At 41.4% G+C, this 26,581-nt stretch overlaps 1 protein-coding gene across 1 annotated transcript in view; it reads right to left on the bottom strand.

The window, feature by feature from the left end:
• LOC134598913 (matrix metalloproteinase-20-like) overlaps positions 1 to 26,025 on the bottom strand; it is a 37,638-nt gene extending 11,613 nt beyond the window's left edge. Inside the window, exons 1-8 of the mRNA XM_063444926.1 lie at positions 26,008 to 26,025; positions 18,545 to 18,789; positions 14,226 to 14,374; positions 13,724 to 13,849; positions 13,456 to 13,617; positions 10,914 to 11,046; positions 6,613 to 6,746; positions 3,065 to 3,221 (exon numbers count right to left, since the gene is read on the bottom strand). Of these exons, the coding sequence (XP_063300996.1) occupies positions 3,065 to 3,221; positions 6,613 to 6,746; positions 10,914 to 11,046; positions 13,456 to 13,617; positions 13,724 to 13,849; positions 14,226 to 14,374; positions 18,545 to 18,747 (1,064 nt within the window). The 5' untranslated portion in view covers positions 18,748 to 18,789; positions 26,008 to 26,025. The remainder of the gene's footprint in view (positions 1 to 3,064; positions 3,222 to 6,612; positions 6,747 to 10,913; positions 11,047 to 13,455; positions 13,618 to 13,723; positions 13,850 to 14,225; positions 14,375 to 18,544; positions 18,790 to 26,007) is intronic.
• Between the last annotated feature and the right edge of the window lie 556 nt (positions 26,026 to 26,581).

The following is a 26,581-nucleotide window of genomic DNA, read 5'->3' as shown; positions in this document are numbered from 1 at the left end:
ATACATACAGACATTCTGGCATACACACAGACATTCTGACATACGTACAGACATTCTGACATACGTACAGACATTCTAACATACGTACAGACATTCTAACATACATACAGACATTCTAACATACATACAGACATTCTAACATACATACAGACATTCTGACATACACACAGACATTCTGACATACATACAGACATACTAACATACACACAGACATACGTACAGACATTCTGACATACACACAGACATACTGACATACTGACATACTGACATACGTACAGACATACTGACATACAGACATTCTTACATACATACTGACATACGTACAGACATACTGACATACGTACAGACATACTGACATACGTACAGACATACTGACATACACACAGACTTACTGACATACATACAGACATTCTGGCATACACACAGACATTCTGACATACGTACAGACATTCTGACATACGTACAGACATTCTAACATACATACAGACATTCTAACATACATACAGACATTCTAACATACACACAGACATTCTAACATACATACAGACATTCTAACATACATACAGACATTCTAACATACACACAGACATTCTAACATACATACAGACATTCTGACATACACACAGACATACATACACAAATACAGCTAATTTTTCTTACCTTTTTTTGCAGGTGGAAGGCTGTGGCTGATGGGAGTCGGCGTAGCTCCTGCTGGCTGCAGGCCTGTCCTTCTTGCCTCCCGCGCGGTGCTGAGGGGAGGGGAGGGGAGGGGAGGGAGCTGGGAGGAAGTGACGGCCACTTCCTCCCAGCATTACTTTGCGGTTGGGATTTTTTTTTAAGGGGCCCGGTCGCGCTATTGCACGGCCGCAGCGCTGACCGGGCCCCTGAAGATACAGGGCCCATGGGGTGGCCCTAAGTGAGTGGGCCACCCGATGGGCCCCATCAGCATGCGCTACACGTGGGGCCCGGGCGGCCGGGCCCCCCAGGGCCGCCGGGCCCGTGACAACCGTTATGGTTGTCACCCCCTGATGGCGGCCCTGGGAGTAGCAACACTTGAGGGAGGAAAGCCCTGAAGTTCTGTTTTGGACAGGCTGAGTTTAAGGAAGTGAGAAGCCATCCAGTTGGAAATCACAGAGAGGCAGTCAGAGACACGAATCAAGATGGGCGGAGAGAGATCAGGAGAGAACAGGTAGATTTGCATAGAAATCATAACGGAAACCAAAGGACCTGATGAGTTTACCAAGGGAGGCAGTATAGATAGAGAACAGTAGGGTACCAAGGACAGAACCTGGGGGCATGCCGACAGAGTGGTTGGGGGAAAGAGGCAGAGCCAGAGAAAGAAACACTGAAAGAGCACCGGAAGAGGTAGCAGAAGCACCAGAAGAGAGCAGTATTCCGTAGACCAAAATTACAGAGAATGCGAAGAAACTGTTGATGATCAACAGTGTCAAAGGCAGCAGAAAGATCAAGGAGAATTAGGATAGAGTAATAGCCATGAGATTTAGCAGCAATTAAATCATTGGATACTTTGGTCACAGCCGCTTCAACAGAATGACCAGCACGGAATCCAGACTGAAGGGGGTCAAGCAGAGAGTTGGATTCGAGAAACTCAGTCAATCTGGTGTACACAACTCTCTAGAGATAGGGCGGCAGTTGGATGGGGAGTTGGGGTCAAGGTTGGGCTTTTTCAGAATCGGGGTTACAGTTGCATGTTTGAAGGGTGTGGGAAATATGCCAGAGGACAGGGAGTAATTGAAAATGTTAGTGAGAGGAAGAGCAAGAGAGGGAGACAAAGTGTGGATGAGATGCGAGGGAATAAGATTGAAGGAACAGGTGGTGGGGCGGGAGGAGACTGGAGCAGAGCAGAAACCTCTTCTGCTGTAGCAGATGCGAATGAGTGTAGAATGGTGGAGAGAGTGGGGTTCGATGATATATTGGTAGGGGAAGGAGAGAAATTAGAGATCTCTTCTCTGATTGAAGAGATCTTCGAGGTGAATTGAGATGCAAAGTATGTGGCAGACAAGGTGGAAAAGGAGGGGGAGTAAAAGGGCGACGAAGAGCATCAAAAGTGTGAAATAGGTGTTTGGGTTGATGGGACAGTGTACTTATGAGGGTATTAAAGTAATTTACTTTTGCAGCGGAAAAAGCCAGGCTGTAGGAGCGCAGCATTAATTTATAGTGGAGGAAGTCAGATGCAAAGTGAGACTTTCTCCAGCAGCGTTCAGCAGTTCTGGAACATTTTTGGAGGTAACGGGTCAGCTTGGTGTGCCAGGGTTGTAATTAGGGGGGTTTGATAAAGCCAAACTAAAATAGTTTGCTTTATTGCACTTTCTATACGGTGTGATTATTTTTTAAATAAATTATATTTTAATGAGAGAGGTTTTGCACATGGACATAGCAGAATTTACAAAATACACACATACGTGCACAACTCTGGTACATCAAATGGCTCACATACAATGTCAGATCAGAAGACATACGTGCTAACACTACAGAAGACACCCACCGCCTTCTTCTCCTCCTCGTCCTCATGGTGGCAACTAGGCAAAAAGTCCCTACAATGGACTTCCCTAGCTGGTGGTTGTCGTGGGACTTTAAGGAGGAAGTGGATAATGATAATCTACTAGTTAAAATGAAATTTTAATGAATCACTACAATAACAAGAAACAAAAAAACAGAACACAGACCAGCTTTATTCACACAAATTAACGTCTTAAATCTGAGATGGTTTTTACATAATTTAAATCATTTTATGGATGTTTATTTTAAGTGCCCGACAGGTAACAATACAGGTACAATGACAGGTGCTGTTTTTTTGTGTTTTTTTCTAGCAAATATTAAATAAGTAACAGTCAGAAAAATAAAAAATAGCCACTGGTGCCTGCATAATATGTTTTAAATTTTCACCTTAGACTTAGCAAAACATATGCATCATGTAAAGATACATTACTATTACAACCTCTGATTAAAAGATACTGCTTAAAGTCATACCATTGAAAAGGCAGTGTTTACACTGCTGCCTAGTATCACCTCTAGTGTTCCTTTAAGTAAATATTTTTATTACCTGTAATAGTCATCACCAACAAAAAACAGAGTTTTCTTTTTATTTTTTAAGTGGACAGCAGCATCTATTTTGTGCACAGTGTTCGGAAATCCAAAGTCATAGATGGTTCGGGGAGGTCCTTGTATTTGCAGACCTCTTGTTGGCCAATAATGAGGGCCTATAAAATAAAACATAATTAAACTCTAAAACACACACACACGACACACACACAAATGATACAGAAAATGCCAAGTATTTATCGTAAAAAAAGAGAAAATATAGTGTACAGTGTAATTTGCAGAGTTATTCACTAAAATAACAAATGTAGCAAACTGAAATATAAATTCAGGCTAAACTTGTGCAGTTGTGACAATAGCTAAACTGGACAACTATTGTACAGTGCAGACTTAAAGGAACACTGTAGTGTCAGGAATAAAAACCTGCATTCCTGACACTATTGTGTTAAACATCCATTTTAGGTGGCTGATCCCCCTTTGTTTTTACTTTTATTCCAGAGCCGGGTGCCTCCTTGGATAAGATCATCAAATTTGACAATCTCAGCCAATCCAGCGCTTTCTTATAGGAATTATTGGTAGACTATTGTGCATGCACAGCAAAACGTTGCACTGTGGCAATCGGCATCTCCTCATAGATATGTATTGAATCAATCTATCTCTATAAGGGATTTTCAGCGGCTCCATAGACAAAATATTGTAATTTTTTAACAATATTTAAGTCTGCATTTTAAAAGATGAATTAGGTGTCTGGGCTGTTCATCTGGCTTCACAGTGTCATGTTGGGGTTCGCCAACCCACAAGACGGGTGCACCCTCTTACTTATGGCATACTGCAGGAACCAAGAGTGCAGACCCCATTTTTTGACTGTATGAAATAGCCGAACTAGATACTATTTTTTGGATTGGTTATTTTGGTGTATTTTTAAGATTTCTGGAGACGTTATGGAAATGTAAAACAAAAAACATGAGTCTGCTTGAGGCTGGAGTGGTTTATGAATGTCTCCATTACAGTAAGATGACAATATTTCCTTTTAACACAGTTTAGCATTGTTCATTTTAAAAATTACAGACGTTTTTAAAATTTTGAATACGGAAATGTTAGTGTTCACCTCTATGGTTTCTTTTGCCTCAGGGCTGCACCGGGAGATATACCTCCCTGTCGGATTGATATTAGTGGGGGTTACACTCCTAGGCAGCAGCTGCAATTTGTGGTTGTTGTCTTTCGTTAAAAAAACAAGATTGTCCAGCACTCCTTCATACAGTGTTATTTTATTGGTGCCCTATTTTTACTTATTTTAGCAGGACTAGGGTCCAGGTAATCCTTGGAGAAAGTGGGTACATTCTGTTTGGTGTCTGGGAGATGCATATCAATATTTATAAATAGGACGGGTCAGAATTCATATTTAATGTATACAGGGCCAGATTAAGAGCCCAGTGGGCCTGGTGCTGACAATTATGAGGGGCCTAAGTACAGAATCTTATCGACCAAAAACACTAAAACAGTCATACCTCTCAAGCGTTATGTATCTGGTGATGTTGCCAGAGGGAAACTCATAAAATGCAGCTATAAGAAAACTCAGATTCTCTTAAAATATGATAATCTCTCTCTAATTCATGCTTTCATCTTTCAAGTAAATCCATACACCCAAACAGCAGTGTCCAGTTAAGCAGGAAGTCAATGGGCGGTGTGAAAGGGTGGGCCACTGACGCGCATCATGTAACCAGAACTCACGAAAGGGACGAACATGCCCAAAATGGTGGCGTGTCTGCCCAAAGGATTGTAAGGCTAGCCTGGCATGAATGCATGTCAGGCTGCCTGCCCATAATGCATGCTGGCCAACAGCATCCTGAGCTTGGCATAAATGCATCTAATGATGCGCTTGCTTCATGCTTTCTAAGGACTGTCCCCTAGCACTCATATGTCTCCTTACCTTCTTACTAGCAGGCAGAAGCTTCTGGTATACAGTCTGAGACAGAGAAAAGGTGGGTGTAGTGAGTGTAGAAGAAAGGGAATATGCTACAGTGTTAGAGAGACCAAAGTCAGCATTACCTTAACTAATTTCATTTCAGCTATTTCACACAAGTTTTGTTTCCATATATCCCTCTTAAGTTTCCATTCTTAAGCAAGAGTATGTGAAGAGTAGTTAGGGTTGCCACCTTTCTTGGAAAAAATACAGGCCTTACTAATTTGCATAACTAATTATGTATGCATGACATCACCTTATGTAACTCAGAAGGAGTAGAGAAAATTCTGTGAAATCACCTAAAAACTACTTACAGTTTGATTCTGCTGTATAGATGGATTGCTCCCAGTATCTCTCTGTCTCCCAGTGTCCCCATGTCGCCCAGTGTCTTCTAGTATCTTTGTCCCCATGTCTCCCAGGGTCCCCATGTTACTAGGGGACACTGTGAGACATGGGGACACTGAGAGTATGTATCACACTCTCCCTATGTATCACAGTGTCTCAGTGCCCCATGTCTCCCAGTGTCCCAATGTCTCTGTGTCCCCATTTCACCCAGTGTCCCCTAGTGTCTGTGTCCCCATGTCTCCAAGTGTCCCCATGTCACTAGTGGACACTGAGAGACATGGGGATACTGAGACACTTGGGGACATTGAGACACTTGGGGACACTGGGAGACATGGGGACACAGACACTGGGAGACATGTGGACACTGAGATACTAGGGACACTGGGAGACATGGGGACACTGAGACACCAGGGACACTGGCAGGGAGACATGGGGACGCTAAGACACTTGGGGACATTGTGTCCCTGTGTCTACCGGTGTCCCCAAGTCTCAGTGTCCCCAAGTGACTGTATCCCCATGTCTCCCAGCGTCCCCTAGTATCTCAGTGTTCCCTGGTCTCAGTGTCCCCTAGTGTCTGTGTCCCCATGTCTCAGTGTCCCCAAGTTTTCCAATGTGTGTCCGTGTCCCCATGTCTCAGTGTCCCCAAGTGTGTCTGTGTCCCCGTGTCCCCAAGTGTTTCAGCCTCCCCAGAGGTCTCCTTGTGTCCCCATGTCTCACAGTGTCCCCTAGTGTCTCAGTGTCCCCATGTCTATCTGCAGTCTTTAACCCATCCCTTACTTCCCTAAGCTGTTGGCTGTCTCTGCAGGCTGGGAGCTTCTGTCTGGACTCTCTGTGCTTTGTAGATGCTCCCCCACGGACAGTGGCGTACACACAACCCATGGGGCCCCAGTGCAAAAACTGATCCGTAGTGTGTAAAAAAAAAAAGTGTAAAAAAAAACAAAACTATAATTTTTTGGGGATGAAAAAAACAATGGGCCTTTTCCATGGGCCTGGGTCTGGAGCTACAGCTCCATCAGCCCCTATGTTAATCTGGCCCTGAATGTATATAGAATGGAGAATGTTCCTGTGACAACTTCCCCAGTAAGACTCTGGTAAAACGCATTGTTCTTTGCTACATCTGCTAGAGGATGGGTTCTCTTTGTCGCTGGAACAATATTATCATTTTTTCCTAGCCTTAATTATGACATGTACCAATAAATAATAACATTGAGCAAGTTAAAACATAACATTTCATTTTTTTTTACCTTTAAAAAAATATGCTGTTCCTTTTTCTGCAATTTGATAAGCAGCATCCACATTTGACATGAGCTGTGGGAACGAACTTGCAATAAATCCGGCTCTAATACTTGCGGGTTGTGATTGTCTTCTCCAGAAGGACCTGCATAAAAACAAGGAACAAAGCAGGGTCAACAACTGAATTTAGTGCATGGTGCAATTAAAGGCAGAGATTTTTGCCATTCTAAATCATACATCTCTCACCTCAAATGACTATGTTCCCCTTCTCCATCATTTGTTGAATATTTGTTTCTTCACTGGTCTCTTTCTCCCCCCATTTCTTCTTTCATGTCTTTATGTGTTACATGTGTCCTCCCCCCCACCCCTCCGACATGCAGATCACATTTTCCCTCAATACAAAAATATGTACTTGTTTAAGAGAGATCATTCTATTGTTTCCCCTAAGCTTTTAGAGCCCTAAAGTGCCCCCTTTGAGTCTGTGATCCTAGAGCTGTTTTTAAAATTCTTGGGGCTCCTTATAGATCAACCATCTGGGATCTCCAACACAAACACACACACACTCCAAGTCACACACATAGACAGGGCCGGCGCGTCCATAAGGTGGCCGCCTTAGGGCGCACCGGCTCTGGGGGTGCCAGATTTCAGTGACTGGCAGGAGGGAAGCGCTCCCTCCTGCCAGGTCACCTTCTGGACCCCCGGCGGGCGGCAGTGTTCTAAAGAGAGGCGGCGAGGGAGCTCCAACCTGTCTGCTCTGCTCCCTCGCGCGCTGTCGCGCGCTGACATCATATTCCAGCTCCCGGCATCAGTAGACAGCCCGCGAGGAAGCAGAGCAGACAGGTTAGAGCTCCCTCGCCGCCTCTCATTAGGACACTGCCGCCCGCCGCACTGAAGCCCCACTGGACCCCAGGGACAGATCCACGCCAGCTCTCCAGGTAGGGAGGCTCGGTGGATATTATTAATAATTTGTGTGTGTCTGAAAGTGTATGTGTGAGTGTGTGTGTGTTTGTCTGTGAGTGTGTGTCTGTGTATGTGTTTGTCTGTGAGTGTGTGTCTGTGTATGTGTGAGTGTGTGTATGTGTCTGTGTATGTGTCTGTGTGTCTGTGTTTGTCTGTGAGTGTGTGTGTCTGTGTATGTGTTTGTCTGTGAGTGTGTGTCTGTAAGTGTGTGTGTGTTTATGCATTTGTGAGTGAGTGTGTGTGTGTCTGTGAATGATTGTATGCATGTGTGTGTCTGTCAGTGTATGAGTGTGATTTGTCAGTGTGAGTGTGTCTATCAGTGTGTGTTTGTGAGTGTCTGTCAAATCAATGAGAGTATGTTTGTGATTGAGTGTGTGTCTGTCAATGAATGAGTGTGTGTCAGATCAGTGAGTCTGTGTCTGTCAGTGACGTCTGTGTGTTTGTCATTGAGTGTGTGTATACACCACTGAGTGTGTGTATACACCACTGAGTGTAGCGTGGCGGAGCGGAGCGCAGTACAGGAGCTTCTGTTTCCTGTAACCGGCCAGACTGACAGGAAGTGCTCACTGAGAGAGCACTTCCTGTCAGTCCAGCCAGGTACAGAAAACTGAAGCTCCTGTAGAGGATCTGCTCCGCAACTCTACAAGACAGGTAGGAGGCACACCAGGAAGGGGAGTGTGACCGCTAAGAGGGTGGGGGGTGCACCAAGGGACAGAGAGGGGAGGGGAGAGAAACACCAAGGGACAGGGAAAAGAGGGGGGAGGGGAGAGGAACACTAATGGACGGGGAAGAGGAAGGGGCTAGTTAGGAGGCACATAGGTGAAGATGTTAATTTTAGAGGAGGGAGGGGGGGGGGCGTAAAAATGCATCTTCGCCTATGTACCCAAAAATCCTTGCACTGGCCATGCACATAGATATGCATTCCAGACATTCCCACTGGATAAACATACACAGTTACACTGATATACACTCAAAGATACACACACACAGGTACACAGATACACATATACACTGTCAGACCCACACTGCCTGGCATACACACAGATAAGTTTAAATAACAACAGCATAGGTTGGGTCACTTGTAGCGGAGAGCTGATATCCCACAGCTATTCTCCACGTAAGATCCCAGTGAGGCTCAGGAACAAGGCAATAGTAAATCCACAGGCAGAGTTTCCAGCAGGCAAAATAACACAGCAGTATCCCCACAGCACTCCCAATAACTGGACGACACACAGTTTCAGGAGCAGAACTCACAAGCTTTATTCCACAGTGCCTTATAAAGCATGCTCCCATGCAAGGGAGGGATTTCCAACAATTAGTACAGTATCCAATTGGGGATTAGTAACCTCCCACACATCTCCTCCCCTCCTCTTACATCATAATCCCCTTATACTTTACCCAAATTCCCCCAGTTTCTGGATGTACCCCTAAACGTAGGGATACCCCTTTAAAAATGGTATCCTCTGATAGCCCTGATCTGGGTGAGCAACATACTCAAAAATCACCCAGATCGGACCAGGGGTTCGGGAGTTATGACCAGGTACAGATTTGACCGACCGCGTGGGTAAAGTATCCGAAAACAGTTCCATGTATTTTGGCCCTGCGGTCACAAACAAGGGAATGAAAACATGTGAATTACTTGTGTTATGTAGCCTGGGGAGGATTCGAATGAATCCCCCAGTTCGTGGGGTTCTTTCTACCGAACAGTGAGCCGTTCGGTAGTTTCCCCACGAAGTACTGGAAGTCTGGAGGTCTCAGCGGTGTTCGCCTAGTCAAGTGTACGATTTTAGTTCCAGACACTCGACGGCAAAACACCGCTGTTCGGTAGTCTAAGATGGCCGCCGCCACGTTTTCGTATCCCGAATGGCGGCCACCCAGAGAACAAAGACCACACTGCACGGATGGCTAATTACCCATTTGCAACATTGTTGCAAACGGTAATTGAAGGCACACTTCACACAAGGAGGTCTGGTTGTTCGGTAGTCTCATTCCCTTGCTTTATTCAAATGATTCTACTGAACAACCAGAGGAATACATTTCTTTTACACACATAAAACTGGCAATATACACGAATACTTTGATTCCCATGAATTTTGTAGGACAGCCCAGTACCATCCGCTACATCACTCATCCACAAAAATACTGTAGTCTGTGTGCTAAATGCTAGATCCAAAATGTCCATAGCAAAAAGTGGTGATATCTGGAAGTGTGCACATGCAGACTCCAGCTCTGACACAATGCAGATCCCAGCTCTGACACAATGCAGATCCCAGCTCTGACACAATGCAGATCCCAGCTCTGACACAATGCAGATCCCAGCTCAGACCTAGCTGAGACCTAGTTAAGACCCAAGCTCGGACGACAATTCAGATTAAATGCAAACGCTAGTTCAGCCACAATTCAGACCCCAGCTCAGACACAATTCAGACCCCACCTCAGACACACTGAATCTCCAGCTAAGACACAATGCAGACGATAGCTGAAACCCTAGCTCAGACACAAAGGGAGTGCACTGCACATCACGCCCCCTCCTGCTGGTCACTGCATGTAGCATGGTCGAGTGGACCACAGTAGAGGATCTTCTGTATCATCGACCCAGTCTGACCGTAAACTGCTCGCTGAGAGCACCAAACATCTTCCTGCCAGACCAAGTAGAGGAAACAGAAGATCCTCAACAGTGTTGGGAGGGGTAAAACGATATACAGAGGGGATGGGGGGGGGGGGGAAATAGGCACACAGAGTGGCAGGGGGAATAAAGAGGCACACAGAAGGGCTGGAGGGGACCATAAGAAACATAGGGTGGCTAGGGGAGACAATGCGACACACAGTGGGCTGGGGGGGACAACGAGATATACAGAGGGCCTGGGGTGATAAAGAGACAGACAAAAGGCTGGGAGGGGAGGCAAAGAGACTTACAAAGGGGCTAGAGCTTACAAGGAGACACAAAGGGGCTGGGGGAGAAAGAGACACATAGAGTGGCTAGTGGGGACAAAGACACACAGGGGCTGGGGGGCTGGGGGCACAAAGAAGTTCTGGAGGTGACAATGAGATGCAGAGATGTGGATATAAGGGTGGAAAAATACACAGATGGGTTAGGAGGGACATAGAAACACACAGAGGATCTGGGGGGACAAGGACACACACGGAAGGCATGGGGGGACATAGTACTCTAAATGGCCAATTTATGATTTTGAGGGGGGGGGAGGAGGGAGGGTGCAATTAGCTGGTCTTAACTAGGGAACAAAATAGTCTAGCACCAGCATTAAAGCAGATTCGAGCCAGACACAATGTAGACCCCAGCTCAGAAATTAAATTGTAGCACATGTATGAGGCATTTTATTGTTTTGCTTACCTGTCTTTGAAAAATAAAAGTTCATTCCCTAAACCCGTGACGGCATCAAATGACAAGTTTTGATCACAGTAGTTTGGGTTATATGAAGGTTGTTGAGGTATAGCGGATTTCTCCTTTCCAGGTATCTTTGGTCCTACGAAAGATTTCAAGCACACTGAACAAGTTAGTTAACTGCATTTCAGTATCTTCAAATATATAATTCATTGGGCTCAGAGTGATCTAGAGAAAGACACTTTCAGAAGCTGCTCCCTTACAATACGTAGATAAATGGATAAATCCCAGAAAGCTTGTAATTTCAAAATTCTACTATAAACTAGATTTTAGGGCAAGACACGGAGACTCATTGCCTTTCCCTTCCTTCTCTGAACTACCAAAAGTAGCAACATTGGAAAAAACATTACATAGGTCCGCACCCCCCAAACAATCCTCGTGCACAGTCCAGTATAAAACCAAGCGCCGCCTACAACATACCCTCTCTTTATTTGCTGCTCCGGATACTTGTTCTGCTTATTTTATCTGTATTTCTGTATTCCGGTACCTGTGTTTACTTAAAGCTTGTCATTATTACACTGCATTGTTACTTTGTTCCCCCTGCTCACTAGTGGCACTTCTCCTGGCTTATTTTCCCCTTTTTATCCTGCCCTTCCGCCATTTCTTTCTCCTGCTAGTGGTATTTGAAGGCCAGAATTATCGCATGTGTTTTGCACTTGGCTCTCTGTCTGTTCTCCTGGTTCCCCCTCCAAATTTTGTATTGCTCTGCCTGCTGACCCTTTCCCTGACCCTTTCACTACCGAGGTGAGTTCCTGTGTATTTTCCCCCCTGCAGTTTCTTTTTCCATCAGTGTAGCAAGCTTGTGCATTTGTGACTAAGCCTTTTAAGCCTATTGTGATTTTGGGCTTTTTGCCAATGTTTCCCTTATCCGTAGATTACTTTTGCTGTTTCCTATACGGACTTATTCCTAACCTGTTAGGTTTGCTTGTACCTCTGGGCTTTTAAGGAATACTATAGTGTCAGGAATACAAATGTGTATTCCTGAAACTATAGGTGTAAGAAACCATTTAGATTGATCCGTTCAGAATAAGGCTCTTTCAATCAAAACAACTTCAATATTAGATCTTTCTTAAGATCTTGAGAAAGCCCTCATGAAAAGGGCAAAACGCGTTGAAGGTGCAGGACGTGATTTTCAGCACCAGGCTACACAGACAAGGCTGCAGTATCCAGCGGGACTTACCTCAGGCGTTCCTCCATGTTCAGTTCGTGGACGGTCGACTTCTGTGCACGAGGCAGACCCTGTCTCCTCTGGAGGATCGGGTCCCTTTGTGATACACTTGGACCAAGAGTCACTACTTACCTAAACTGAAAAGGTGGTCCTTAGAGATAAGTACCACACTTTTATCCTGTAAGAGTTTCTGATTTGTTTTTTTGTTTTTTTATGTTAAAGGTCATTAAACATACAGTGTTAACACTATTTTTTTGTTTCCTTAATTTTTAAGGTACAGCCTGTTAACCACGGATTTCTACACTGATATGGACACAGACTTTGCCTATCCCTCCCATTGACTATTACATCATATATATTTTTTATTTATTTTTTTACTCTATTTTTTACTCTATTTGCACATTTTAAATTTTATACAAGACTTGTGGACTAATTATTAGCTTTCTCCTATTGCACAAAATTGCTTTCTATATATCACTAAATGTTCGAATAGGGACATATTCCCTAAGCGCTGACACTACATATACTGCACTTCTTTTAGGACTGGCCCAGGATCTCCATTACGCGTTACTGCCATTTGCCGTAATTCCTCATGATGATAGATGGATGAAAGACGTGTCCTGTTGGTGTGGCGGAATTCCATGGACCTTGGGAAGTCCATGGATTTTTGGATATAACTAGACAATTACTGGTAGAGGCATGGTCTCAGGGTAACCAGTCGATTGTACATGATGCTTGGCGAGCTTGGGCTGGTTGGTGCTTGGGCTAGGGACCTTCATTCCGTTTCGGCCCCTGGGACAACTGTATACCTAGCACTAAAGTATCCATTTAACATGGTGGAGTATTAATATGTGCATCTTTCATTGTTGTGATTATTAAAAGTATTAGATTTGTTTCTCCCTTTTCTGTTTATAAGTTCTGGTTTCCAGATCTTTGATCCCTTACTACATACTGCAGTATAAGTAGTGCAGAACAAGTACTATTTTTTTTGATAGTTCAGTATAAGTATTATTGTATTTTTTTTTTAAATCTAAGTACAACTGCATGTAGGATATAAGGGTGAAGAGTAGTGTTTCTCACATTTGATTTTAATGATAAGTCTAAGAAAATTTCTGCAAAATAATAATAATATAATATTATTTATTTGCATTCTAATTCATAATTTGCTATTTTCAACTCCAATATAAACCATGTCAATACTTGTTCTTCAAACCACTAGTTGCAGAACTCTCTAGACAGAATTTTATCGAATTTAGAGAAATTACCACGTATTGAAGAAAAACCTAGATTGCATGTAAGATAAAACGTTTGTTTTTACTGTACCATACAGAGCTTGAATTCCTTTCACATCGTCCTTTGGAAGACGGAACCCAACCGGATGCTGGTATTTGTAAGTTGGGTACATCAAGGCAGATGGGTCACTGGAATGTCCAAGGCCCAGAGCATGGCCAAATTCGTGAGCAGCAACAGTAAATAAATTGAAACCTGCCATTTTACATAAAGAGAGAGTACAAAGTGTTATTCATTTGGCTAAAAACAAATTCAGCTCATGATAAATAACATAATAATTAACATGCAATGTTTTAATCACCATTAGTTCCAGATGTCCACTTTTCATCATTGTCAAAGTGAGTGTCACCTCCCAGTCCTTCACCTGGCGCAAATGCATGAGCCAATGTACCACGTGGACCATCAAAAGGATATGAATCCCCGTGGTCTAAGATTAGAAATTGATTATACTTTGTTTACTAAGAAAAAACATATATAATACAAATACATTAAAAATAATAAATACATAGACCAACTTTTTTTATATATAACTGTACGTGTATCTTATATACTGTATGCGTATATAGATATATATTTTACTCTCACTGTTGGTCAGTTTAAACCACCTCCTAATATTTGCCTGTTTTTTATTCCACTGAGTATCTCTATTTTTGTTGTGAATAAAACTTAGTACATAGATCCTTAGAATAAGGAAAGGCTTCCATACGATCTATTTAGACACCCAAAAACCATTCTGTTGATCTGTTGACAGTACAAAAAATCTGAAGAAATTATACTGGTTCCTCTTTATGAAGATAATCTACCTCCACTTTCAAAGGAAATCATGATATCAGCTTCTCCTTGGTTTGTTTTGATAAAATTTAAAGGGGCTGCATCGCTCCATGCTTTCAAACCCATGTCCACTGCTCTGTCTACTTCAGGTTTACTGAGGCTTGACGTGTACTTGGCAACCCTGTGACAGAAAGTACAAGAAATTAAATGTGGAATTGAATGTTGTGACAAAACTAGGAGCCAATTAACACATCTAACCTGTTAATCCATAATTTTCATTGTTTTACACTATGAATAGCACAGACCTCTGGCTTCCTTACTCTAGAAGCCTCCCGTGATGCAAATGGATAATGGATATCCATGTATGCACACCAATTATTGAAAATACATTTCCAAAGTATTGTTTTTAAACCTCTGAGCTTCATCAACTGTCCAGGATTTAGTAATTATCTAGTTTTAAATCTATCAATTCCACCAGTCAGGGATCCAAAGGGTTCATGGTCCGTATATATTTTACAACCAGTTTACAAATGTCCAGTTAATATACTACTTTAACAAACAATAAGGGAAAGTATGTCCCAGGGTAGTGTAAACAGCTCAAACACCTAGTGAGGTATCCCCTTCACCTTCACACATCCATATAATATTATACACAAAAAAAAGGTGGAGCTGTAAAATACTTCCCTCTCAGGGCCGGTGCAAGGATTTTTGCCGCCCTAGGCAAAAAAAAATTTGCCGCCCCCCCATATGTCCAGCCCACCATGTGACATCACAATGCCCCGCCCATATGCTCTGCCATATGGGCCAATGCCAGTCTTCACAAAGTGTCTTATCTGAAAAGACAGTGTGTTTACATTAAAAAGCCTACAGGCACAGGCTATAGACACCAGAACCACTACATTATGCTGTAGTGCTTCTGGTGACTATAGTATCCATTTAATGTGAGGTAAATTAGAGATTAGTGCCACTAATAATATATTGGATTGCCTACTTACCACCAGATGAGGACAAGAGGCTGATGATGGGCTCAGTCTGGCTCCACAGGTCTGGTGTAGAAGAGGCTCTCTGAAGACTGTTTTTAACAGTGCTCACAACAATTAACGAACAGGAAGCAGCTCCATTTTTTAGGGTCCCTTACACAGCTCAAGGTCTGGGCCCCCAGGGGGCATACGCCTACAATGCCCACCCATAAATCCACCTACATGGCCCATCCATGAGTTGGGGATGTTTTATGTGTGCAATTTGTGTAAGGGATGTAGTGTGTTTATAGGGGATGTAGTGGGAATGCATTGTATGTTTCTGGGTGTGTGTGTGTGTGTGAGTAGGAATGCATTGTATGTAATTGAATGCAGTGTGTGTCTGTAAGGGGTGCATTAATTATGTAAGAGAACGTAAGGGATGCATTGTGTGTTTCGGGTGTGTCTGTGTGTGAGTAGGAATGCATTGTATGTTTCTGTGTGTGGGGGGGGGTGCATTGTGTATGTGTGTAGTGTAAAAGAGAGGGTTTGTGGGGTAGGATAGAGACTGGGAGGGGAACAGCTCTTTCTTTTTTAAAAAAAATTCATAGTGCTCTCCCCTCAATTATTGATTTCCCCTTCCCTTCTGTCCCTCCGTGTTCTCCCCTTCTGTCACTTAGTGCTCTCCCTTGGCCCCCTGTCCCTCTGCAGTCCCCCTTGGTGGTCTTCTCACTCCCCCCTCCTTAGTGGTCCTCCCTCTCCCAAACCCCTTAGTGGTCCTCCCTCTCCCAAACCCCTTAGTAGACCTTCCCCTACTCCCCCCACCCCCTTAGTGGTAATCACCCTCCTCCCCTCTCCTTAGTAGTCCTCCCTCCTTTGGTGGTCCTTCCCCCCCTTAGTGGTCCTTATCCCCCCTCCCCTACTGGTCCTTATCCCCCTCCCCTAGTGGTCCTTATCCCCCCTCCCCTAGTGGTCCGTATCCCCCCCAACCTCCCATAGTAGTCCTTATCCCCCCTCCCTCCCTCCCTCCCCTAGTGGTCCTTATCCCCCCTTCCCTCCCATAGGGGTCCTTATCCCCCCTCCCTCCCATAGTGGTCCTTATCCCCCCTCCCATAGTGGTCCTTATCCCCCCCTCCCATAGTGGTCCTTATCCCCCCTCCCTCCCATAGTGGTCCTTATCCCCCCCTCCCTCCCATAGTGGTCCTTTTCCCCCCCATCACTCCCCTAGTGGTCCTTATACCCCCCCTCCCTTAGTGGTCCATATACCCCCCCTCCCTTAGTGGTCCTTATACCCCACCCCCCCCTTAGTGGTCCTTATACCCCCCTCCCCCTTAGTGGTCCTTATACCCCCCCACTTAGTGGTCCTTACAACCCCCCCCCCCTTCTTAGTGGTCCTTACAACACCCCCCCCCCTTAGTGGTCCTTACAAACTCCCCCAAACTTTCAAGCGCTCAGGCGGCGCAGCATGAGGAGGCGCAGCGGGGACAGGGATCCGGCGCCCCCTGGTAAGTTGCGCCCTAGGCGGCTGCCTAGGTCGCCTTACAGGTGGCGCCGGCCCTGTTCCCTCTCTTCAAAATACAGCCGACAAAGCTGAAACAGAAACAGAGGGAAACACAATAGTGCAGATAATTTTTTAAAATACAGAGTAAATCCGGCATCTTTAAATAGCACACTTACAAAAGTAGAGCCATAAAATAACCTGGCTCTGGTTTAGATGTCAGTAGGATCCTTAAGGTGAGATCCAAGCCCCACTCCAGATGATAGGGAAGGTTTTCAAGTAGTATATTCAGTAATAATAAATACTTAGAATTTCTATAAAAGTATGTAATTTATTCCAAAAAACAGGTCAGATAAAAAACAAAAGCATAATATAAAGTCCAATACTCACCAAAACGCGTTTCGCCTAATAGGCTTCCTCAGTAGGCGAAACGCGTTTTGGTGACTTTTGGACTTTATATTATGCTTTTGTTTTTTATCTCAGCTGGAGTGATTTTTACTGCTAGAAGACCATGACATTTTTTTTTGTAGAGTACATAGCCACACTCGGCCTTCAAAACATTTTCATTGGTCTAGATCAGGGGTGGGGAACCTTTGGCCCTCCAGATATTTTGGACTACATCTCCCTTGATGCTTTGCCAGCATTATGGCTGTAAAAGCAATATGGGAGATGTAGGCCAAAACATCTGGAGGGCCGAAGGTTCCCCACCCCTGGTCTAGATAAACGTTATGGCCTCAATTAAATATTTTTGAATGATTTAAATGATTAATTTTTGGGGAATACGTTTCTAAAATTTGTTTTCAAAATATGAAAATATGAAAAAAATAATTTTACATATATAAAAAAAATCGACTTATTAAAAAAATATAAAAATATATTTTAAAATATTAGATAATTTGAAAACGTATCCAAAGATATTATATGGAAACTTTGGTTTATGAACGCAAGTTAGTGTCTAGACTGGTGCAAGGATTTAACTTATTTATGTATTGATGTCTTCCTCTCTGCTGTGATCCTCCATTGGAAAAAGAGAAGTTTTGAATTAAATAAATATTTGAACATACCCCTTCCCTGAATATAGATGATATCAGTGAAAATAACTGTGTTATGATCTGCACATAATTAAATACATGCAAATTGTGAATAAGAAACTGGAATAACAATAGGTGTTGCCGTAGGTGCATTCATAACTCGGTGTACAGTACAGAGCCCTTTATCATATTAATAAAACATGTGACCTTACTGCCATTGGTTACTACCCATGGTGCAGCTTTATGGGTTATACAACCAAACAACTTTCTCATCATTCCATGCCAACCACCATATTATTATCAGACTTCATTTGGAAGAAACATCCAACATAAGAAATATATTGTACCATAAGCCTTATTGCTTTATTAATGAATGTCAATTTGGTATTAAAAAAAATGATGGGGAAGGGTGAGCTCTCTCGCCCTCTGTCATATTAGTGATGAATTATGTTCGCTATTTTGCTGTTTATATACATTCCTCAACAAGAGTGAAAAACCCATTTTTTTTGTACATTTTTCTTGTTCTGGACTATCTCCATTGAAGTGCGATGTTTGTCCAGTGACCTACTTCCAGTGATGAGAAGGTTGCTATCATTATCATGTTGCTCTGGTTGAGGAAATCAGGTCTGTAATTCTCTAATCTGATATATAGTTTAATATGATGTTATTATAAAATATATGGGAGGTAGTGTAGGAGAGGAATCTGCTTCCTCACATTAGTCCTTGGTTATAATGTAGCCAAAACTGGTGTGCCTAACTAGATACGACCCACCCTAAACAGATATGGCCATCTTAACTATATTACACAATGCTTGAAAGACACTGTGAATAAGGTCCACAGAAATATGATACTGTTTAATAACTACCTGTATGTCAATGTAGTTTTTTTCCACTTTGGTTCTCCCGGGAAGAGATGATAATTTGCAACATCTGGCAGACCACATCGCGGTTTCTTCATGACGCTAATGGTGGAATAATCCAACTTGCCAGTAACTTGGAGACCAAAGAATTTTTGCATTTTTTTTATTTTTCTTGAAATAGAAACTTCATCAGTCACGATTTCCGCCATGTGGAATTGCCCTTTGTTACTGTAATATTTATCAAGATATTCCTACAAATAACATGAAGATCATAAAAGTATTTATGTGAAAATATTGTTTATAGCAGTTAGAAGGGCACTAAAGGCACCAACACAACTTTTATGTATGTTTTAACTTTTTGGTTAACAATTTAGTGTTTTTCAATGCTTAAATTGGTAAAATTATTTTAAAAATCAACCTATTAGTTGAGATATCACACAGGAAAAGCACCTGGTAGTAAAAGGGGTTCAAGTCCTAAATATAATCCCAAAGGCGAAAGGTAGCTTGGCTAAAATAGTATATACGATAGTTAAAACTTATTAAAGGGACACTCCAGACCCCTAAAGCACTTTAGTTTGCTAAAATGCTTTATGTGTGAAGAGTGTGTCCTTTTTTTTTTCAATTTGCTAAAAGTGCAGATTTCAATAGAAATTGACACTTCTATTAAGTAACCGGGTTACACCCTCTGGCTTTCAAGCAGACAACAGGTAACATTACTTCCTGGTTTGGTTAGCTGAGTAGCGCTAAACTCAAGAGGCAGCAATTATTCAGAGCACCTGCCTTGTAAAGACCTCTCATTGAGCTGCATTGGGAAGTCTGTGATTGGACAGCCACAGAAAGTCTGGGCAGGGGCTAGAATGGGGCTAGAAAGTCAGCAGACAATAGGCTTTGCCAGCTATTTTTATATATACCCCAACGGGAAAAAAACAACAATTAAATGAAAGCATTTGGGGTATATCTATTAAACAGTGATTTTTAAAAATGCATTTTGTATTTTGGCAGTGGAGGGTCCCTTTAAAGGAACATTCCCAGCATCATAACCACTACAGCCTATTGTTTTGGATATGGTGCCTGGAGTGTTCTCCCAGAATACGTAGTCACATCATTTAAGAATAGTTTGAGTCCACCAGACATCTACCACTACCTCCTCTGTTGCTGGAAGCTTTACATACCTGTTTTTTTCAATGGAGAGCATATTGATATGATTCTCTTTATGACTGGATACATGTCCTGATGTTACGGATTCTACCCTAGCCTATACCGCAATTAGTTGGCAACAGATGTTGTATCTATAGGTACAGTATTTTGTTGCTACCAATGTTTTATGTAATACTTTACCATTAGCAACAAGCTATCCTTATTTTATCTCTGCATGCTGTATGAATAGGCTATACTGATAGAATGTATTATGCCACTTATACTGTAAGTTGAATTCTTACTATCTACTTTAATATCTGTTTTATTTTATTTTTTATACTGAAGAAACGTTAAGCTTTATATTGGTTTCACTTTCTCTAGAAAATTTGCAGAACAGTGCTTAGTGTGAATAATTGATTGCATTCAGTTAGGGTCATCCCTTTTCTGTTTATTTCCTAGAGACACATAGGATCAGCTTGTTTTCTTTTGATTCAAAGTGAATTTCAAATGTAACGCCTTCACTACCAAACAGATTGCAAAAAATAAAAAAAATCTCCAGAGTTCGAGTAATTTGGGTGTCCTGGGAAGTAATGATTAAAATGTATTTTTTGTTTCAGTATGCCTAGATAAAACATTATTAAATGAAAAAAAAAAAGGGAAATTTGGGTTGGACAGAAAAACATTTAATAAAACATTTAACAAATAATGAAGTTACAGACAAGAAAACAGTGTTTGTAAATCAAGCCTATGCCATATCATCCTCATTGCCGCTATGTTGCGAATTTGGACACACACATACTAATACATGGACATACAAATACTGTCTTTTTTGGTCTTCTTTTGTGTAAAAAGCAAAAACAGATGCGAGAAAGGCTGAACTTGATAGACGCATGTCTCTTTTCAGCTGTGTAACTATGTAATATATATTCTGATACACGCACACATACAGTCATGGCAAAAAGAAAGTACTTCCTTCTTTAAATATGATGGTAGGTCTTAAAATTATGTAAATACAACCTCAGATGAACAACAGCATATGACATATTACACTGTGTCATGATTTATTTAACAAAAGTAAGGCCAAAATTGAGAAGCCATGTGTGAAAATTACACTTTATGATTCAATAGCTTGTAGAACCACCTTTAGCGGAAAAAAGTTTTCTGTATGACTTTATCGGTCTTTCACATTGTTGTAGAGGAATTTTGGCCCAGTCTTATTTACGTTGCCTCAGTTCATTGAGGTTTGCTGGCATTTGTTTTTGCACAGCTCTATTAAGGAATGGAGCATTTAGTTACGAAGAAAGGTTACAAAATGTAAATCTCTTTAGTTTGTAAAAACTGCACCTCAGAGGGGATATGATAACATTACACAAATATATTGGGGGCCAGTACAAACCATTATCTGGAAATCTGTTGATAAACAGGGCTATACATAGGACACAAAGTCACACATTTAGGCTGGAAGAAAGGAGATTTCATCTAAGGCAAAGAAAAAATGTTGTTACAGTAAGAACTATAAGAATATGGAATTCTCTGCCTGAAAAGGTGGTTTTATCAGAGTCCATACAGATGTTTAAATTGCAATTGGATAAATACTTGCAAAAACATAACATACAGGGATATCATTTCTAATTAGTGGGATAATAGCTGCTTGATCCAAGGAGATATCTGACTGCTATTTTGGGGTCAAGAAGGATTTTTTTCCTAGTTTGTAGCAACATTGGAAGCGCTTCAGACTAGGTTTTTTGCCTTCTTTTGGATCAACAGCAAAAACAAATGTGAGGAAGGCTGAACTTGATAGACACATTTTTCTTTTCAGCTATGTAACTATGTAACTAAGTTCCCAACATCATTTCAGGTTGAGATCGGGTTGAGATCTGGACTCTGACTTGGCTACTACGACACCTTGATTCTTTTCTTTTCAGCCATTCTGATGTGATTGGGATCATTGTTCTGTTGCATGACCCAATTTAGGCTATGCTTTAGCTGTCTGACAGATGGCCTCACATTTGATTCAAGAATACTTTAGTATACAGAGGAGTTCATGGTTGACTCAATGACTATTAACCCAAATCATCATCCCTCCGACACTATGCTTGACAGTTGGTTTAAGTAGTCGGTGCTGATATGCTGTGTTTGGTTTACCCCAAATGTAGCGCTGTGTATATTAGTAAAACAACCCCACTCGTCTGCCCAAAATAAAATTGTTCCAGAAGTCTTGTGGTTTGTTCAGATGCAACGTTGCAGGCCATGCTGCCATGTTCTTTTTGAGAGAATAGTCTTTCTATTGGCAACCCTTCCAAACAAACCATACTTGTTCAGTCTTTTTTCCAATTGTGCTGTCATGAACTTTGACATTATACATGCAAGCTGAGACCTGAAGGGTCTGAGATGTTACTCTTTGGTTTTTGCAGTTTCTCTGACCATTGCACTTTTTGACCTTGGGGTGAATTTGCTGGGATGTCCACTCCTGGGAATATTGGCAACTGTCTTGGATGGTTTCCACTTTTGAATGATCCTTTTCACTGTAGAGTGATGGACTTTACATTATTTGGAAATGGCCTTATACCCTTCCGAGTTAGATGGGAAGCAACAATTGCTTCTCTAAGATCATTGCTTTCTTCCTTGACATTGTGTTAACACACACCTGAATGCTCCAGACTAGAAAACTGCTAAAACTTTGGCTTTTATAAAGGTGGTCACACTAGCTGATGATCAGTTAATCAATGGCATTGATTATCAGCACCTGTCTGCTGCTTAGCCTCTTAATTTCTATGGAAGCAGTAAGGGTGCCGTTTTTCACTCACGGCTTCTCCATTTTGCCTTTATTTTTGTTAAATAAACCATGTCACAATGTAATATGTTGTTATTAATGTGTTGTATTGACCTATTTTTGAGACCTGCTAAGGGACAGATGATTGTTATTATGTTGTGATATGTAAAATTATAAAATTCAAAGAGGGTGTACTTTTTTTCCTATGACTGTATACAGAGATATTCCAAACACACACTCATTAATGCACCTGCCAGAAACACAAACACACAGATATTCCCTGCCACACACAGACACACATTTTCAGGCACATACAGATACACAATTTTAGCAACAAATATACACACACTCACAAACATATACGCACATGCTGACAGACACACACTGTCACAAACACACATACAGAGCCAGCAGCACACTGTCAGATACATACAAACACTGGCAGACACACACAAACACACACAGATATATATTCTGACAGACACACACACACACACACACAGACACTGTCACAAACACACATACAGAGCCAGCAGCACACTGTCAGATACATACAAACACTGGCAGACACACACAAACACACACAGATATATATTCTGACAGACACACACACACACACACTGTCACACACACACACACACACTGTCACACACGTTTAACATGATGGTGTAGTGGTGATAGTGTGTTGTAACTTCTCAAAGCAGCCATTAGACAGACAGAGCATGTTGATTCCCTGATCTATTATGATGTGTAGGGTAGCTTGACATCTTAATGAAACAGGAAAGAGTGTGCTAGTTCTGGTGGCTGCTGTCATTTATAGCACTCTATCACTAACACTGTGCCAGCTCCCTCACAGCCTCAGCCACCCTCTGATTGTCTTCTCCTGGATTGTGGCTGGTTCTTTGATTTGCACAGCAGCCCCTTGTAAATAAAGGGAGAGCATATTATCTGTGCCAGTCTTAACCCCTCCCAGTATTCAACCTGCTCTGAGTACAGTTTCCCTTCCTCCCTCCTCCCAGCATTTAACCAGCTCTAAATACAGTAGCATTATTAAATGTATGCATTTTTTATTGGGGGGTATATGTACTAAAGTGATTTCATTTTTTATTTTTATGTATTTGGGCAGCAAAGTTTCCCTTTAAGGGGTACGTACCTTTTTCAAGCCATTTTTATGAATAGAAAGCTACGGTTCATATTCTGGAGCACAGACTTTAAAATCCCTATTGGAAATGAGGGCAAGGGACCTCCTGGTCTTGATTAGGTTGCTATGGTGGCCAAAATGTTACTTAAAGAATCTGTTCCTTTAAGTTCAACCATTCACACATTATTTTTGCTTCTGTCAATCTAAATTAAAGGGCTTTATACTTGTTTTAATGTTTGAAAAAGCTCATTTAAAAAAAAAAATCAGAATCCTTATGCATTTCTCAAATGTTTTCAAATGTCTTCTAACCTTCTGTCTTGACAATTTAACACTAACTAGCACTTACAACTTTGGCAAAACAAGTACATTTATAATTAGAGAAGCAATGACATTTACTCACAGATCTATAATTTAAGCATAGATCTATAATTAGCAGGATTTTGTCGTGGCTGGCAGAATCTGCTTACCTCCCCAAAACACATCAATAATTATAATGCACTGTGTATATGTGTGAGGTTGAGATTTGAATTGGGAATTGCTTCTTTTATATGAGTGAAGCCTTTAACAGACTATATACATTTATATATACATTAACAGACTATATACATTTATATATACATTAACAGACTAAATACATTTATATATACATTAACAGACTATATACATTTGTCTAAAAGGTTATACACAGTGTAATACAATATAATTTCCTAATAGTTTATAAAAATTAGAAACCCATATTTACATTCCAGATAAAATACATCACTGTTTATTTATAATTATACTTTCTGAGGTGTCTCTATATTGCTCAGATGTCACATATCACAGATTTATTCTAGAAAACACACAAACACACAAAAAACTATGTCATGCGATCATATATCTTTTCTCCTTTACTCCGACAAGGTGAACATAATAAAACCATCAACAGGGTTATGTACTAAAGTGAGAATTGTTAGGAATTCTAAATTATTTCAAATTTAAGGTAAACATAGCCCAATAGGATATATTCTCCAAGTCAGCTATGCTCAGTGGTGTATTTTGGATTTGTGCTGCCCTAGGCACGACTAAATTCGGGCACCCCCAAAATCTAAATTTGACCCCTCAATTCGTGTCAAGGACATTTTTTTTGACTGACAGACACATGCCCTCATTAATACATGCACTGATATACACTCACTGACAGATACAGTCATTGGCACACACTGTTTAACCAACACACACTTTGACAGACACACACATTGACACACCCACTCACTGACAGGCACACACTCTCAGATACACATAAAATTACATACAGACTCTCACAGGCACACCCATTATCACTCACAGACACACACTGACAGCTACACTCACTCACAGTAAGGCGGACAGCCCCAGAACACGAGGCAAACAAGGCATTTGTCTGGAATCTTGGGGTGCCATTTTTTGGCGCCCCCCCCTGAAAGTGCCGCCCTAGGCAGATGCCTTGTTTGCCTTATGATAAATACATCCCTGGCTATGCTTCCACTCTGGCCATTTTGAATTCACTTTTTTTTCACTTTTTTTTTTCACTTTAGCAAATAGCCGTACAAGTAGTTTTGTTTTTTTCTGATCTTTGTTAATGTAATCATGAGCAATGTTGATGTTGGTGATATGTTCACCAAAAGTAGACTGAACTCAAAGGGAGATCGTTCTAGTGATTAATAGTCCGAGTTTAGCATTTTCTCCATTATTCCAGCTTCTCTAGAACCCTAATGGCTTTTCCCAATGCTTTACTACAGTGCTCCTCAACCCTCTCCTCAAGGAACACCTAACAGTCCAGGATTTAAGGATTACCCTGGTGTGTCTAAGATGTTTAGAGAAAGGAAAAAAAACACCTTGGAGTCTAAGGTGTTTTTAGTTGGTTTTTTAAACACCTTAGACACATTTTGGTAATCCCTTAATCCTGGACTGTTAGGTGTGCCTTGAGGAGAGGGTTGAGGAGCACTGCTTTACTACACTCACTGCTATAAAATGTCACCCTACTGGCTTTTTTCCCCTATGCTTTTCTGCATAGTAACAACCCCTGGATGTTGGGCTAAGGTAACATCTCCAGGAAGTACTTAAAACCAGAGTATTCTAAATGTACCTTTCCTGGTCAAATACTTTGTTATTATTATTATTGTTATTATTGTTATTATTATTATTATTATTGTTATTATTATTATTATTATTTACCACTATAAAATTATCTCAGATTAACTATTCCAAGGGGACTAACTGAAGATGCCTATTCTGTGATCATACGTTCACACCAAACTCTTTTAAAAAAATCTCTGTTGAATAGTCACAAAATGTAACACTCGATGATAACGTTTCTACTTTCTGCATTAAAGCATAACATTTACTGTATCATTCATTTACGTTAATAAAGAATAGGTTTGCAGAATTTGCACAGACCTTTGCCGTGTACACGTCCTTCCATTTCTGAGATCTGTGACGTGAAAAAATGGCTGGCGCAGCTAAAGAAAAATGTAAATTAATCAACCAAGAAAATGATACCCAAAATACAAGAGACATTTTCACATCCAGCTCGAAGGAAGAGCGAAGCCTAAAAAAAGGGAGGAACTAAGGTCTGGGATAAAAAAACAACTAAATGAAAAACAAAAAAAATGTAGGTCCCCCTTTTATATTATAGACGTGTTTATGAAAACCGTGCCAAGATGAATCATGTCTCAAAACATAAACTAATTACAGAGCTGCAGTTGTAAGAAATTGGTAAAACAATAATTTGGCCTCCATCTAAGATAATATGGTGCATTATGGTGCATTCGCCCGTAAGCTTGATTTAATAAAAGCCAATGATAAAACACTCTGGGGTCTATCGACTACTTTCCAACGAACCTTTAATGAATGCTTTCTTTTGCCAGTCCTAGAATTCTCTACATTTTTATTGATCTACAAAACACCCCTAACTACGACGGAGTCCAAGCAATACACCCTGTTATTTAAAAGTTTTCATATTACACATCAA

This window comes from Pelobates fuscus, chromosome 1 (assembly GCF_036172605.1).
Source record: "Pelobates fuscus isolate aPelFus1 chromosome 1, aPelFus1.pri, whole genome shotgun sequence".
Taxonomy (NCBI): domain Eukaryota; kingdom Metazoa; phylum Chordata; class Amphibia; order Anura; family Pelobatidae; genus Pelobates; species Pelobates fuscus.
The sequence above is the reverse complement of the archived record's forward strand: the minus strand, read 5'-3'. Positions and strand labels throughout refer to the sequence as shown.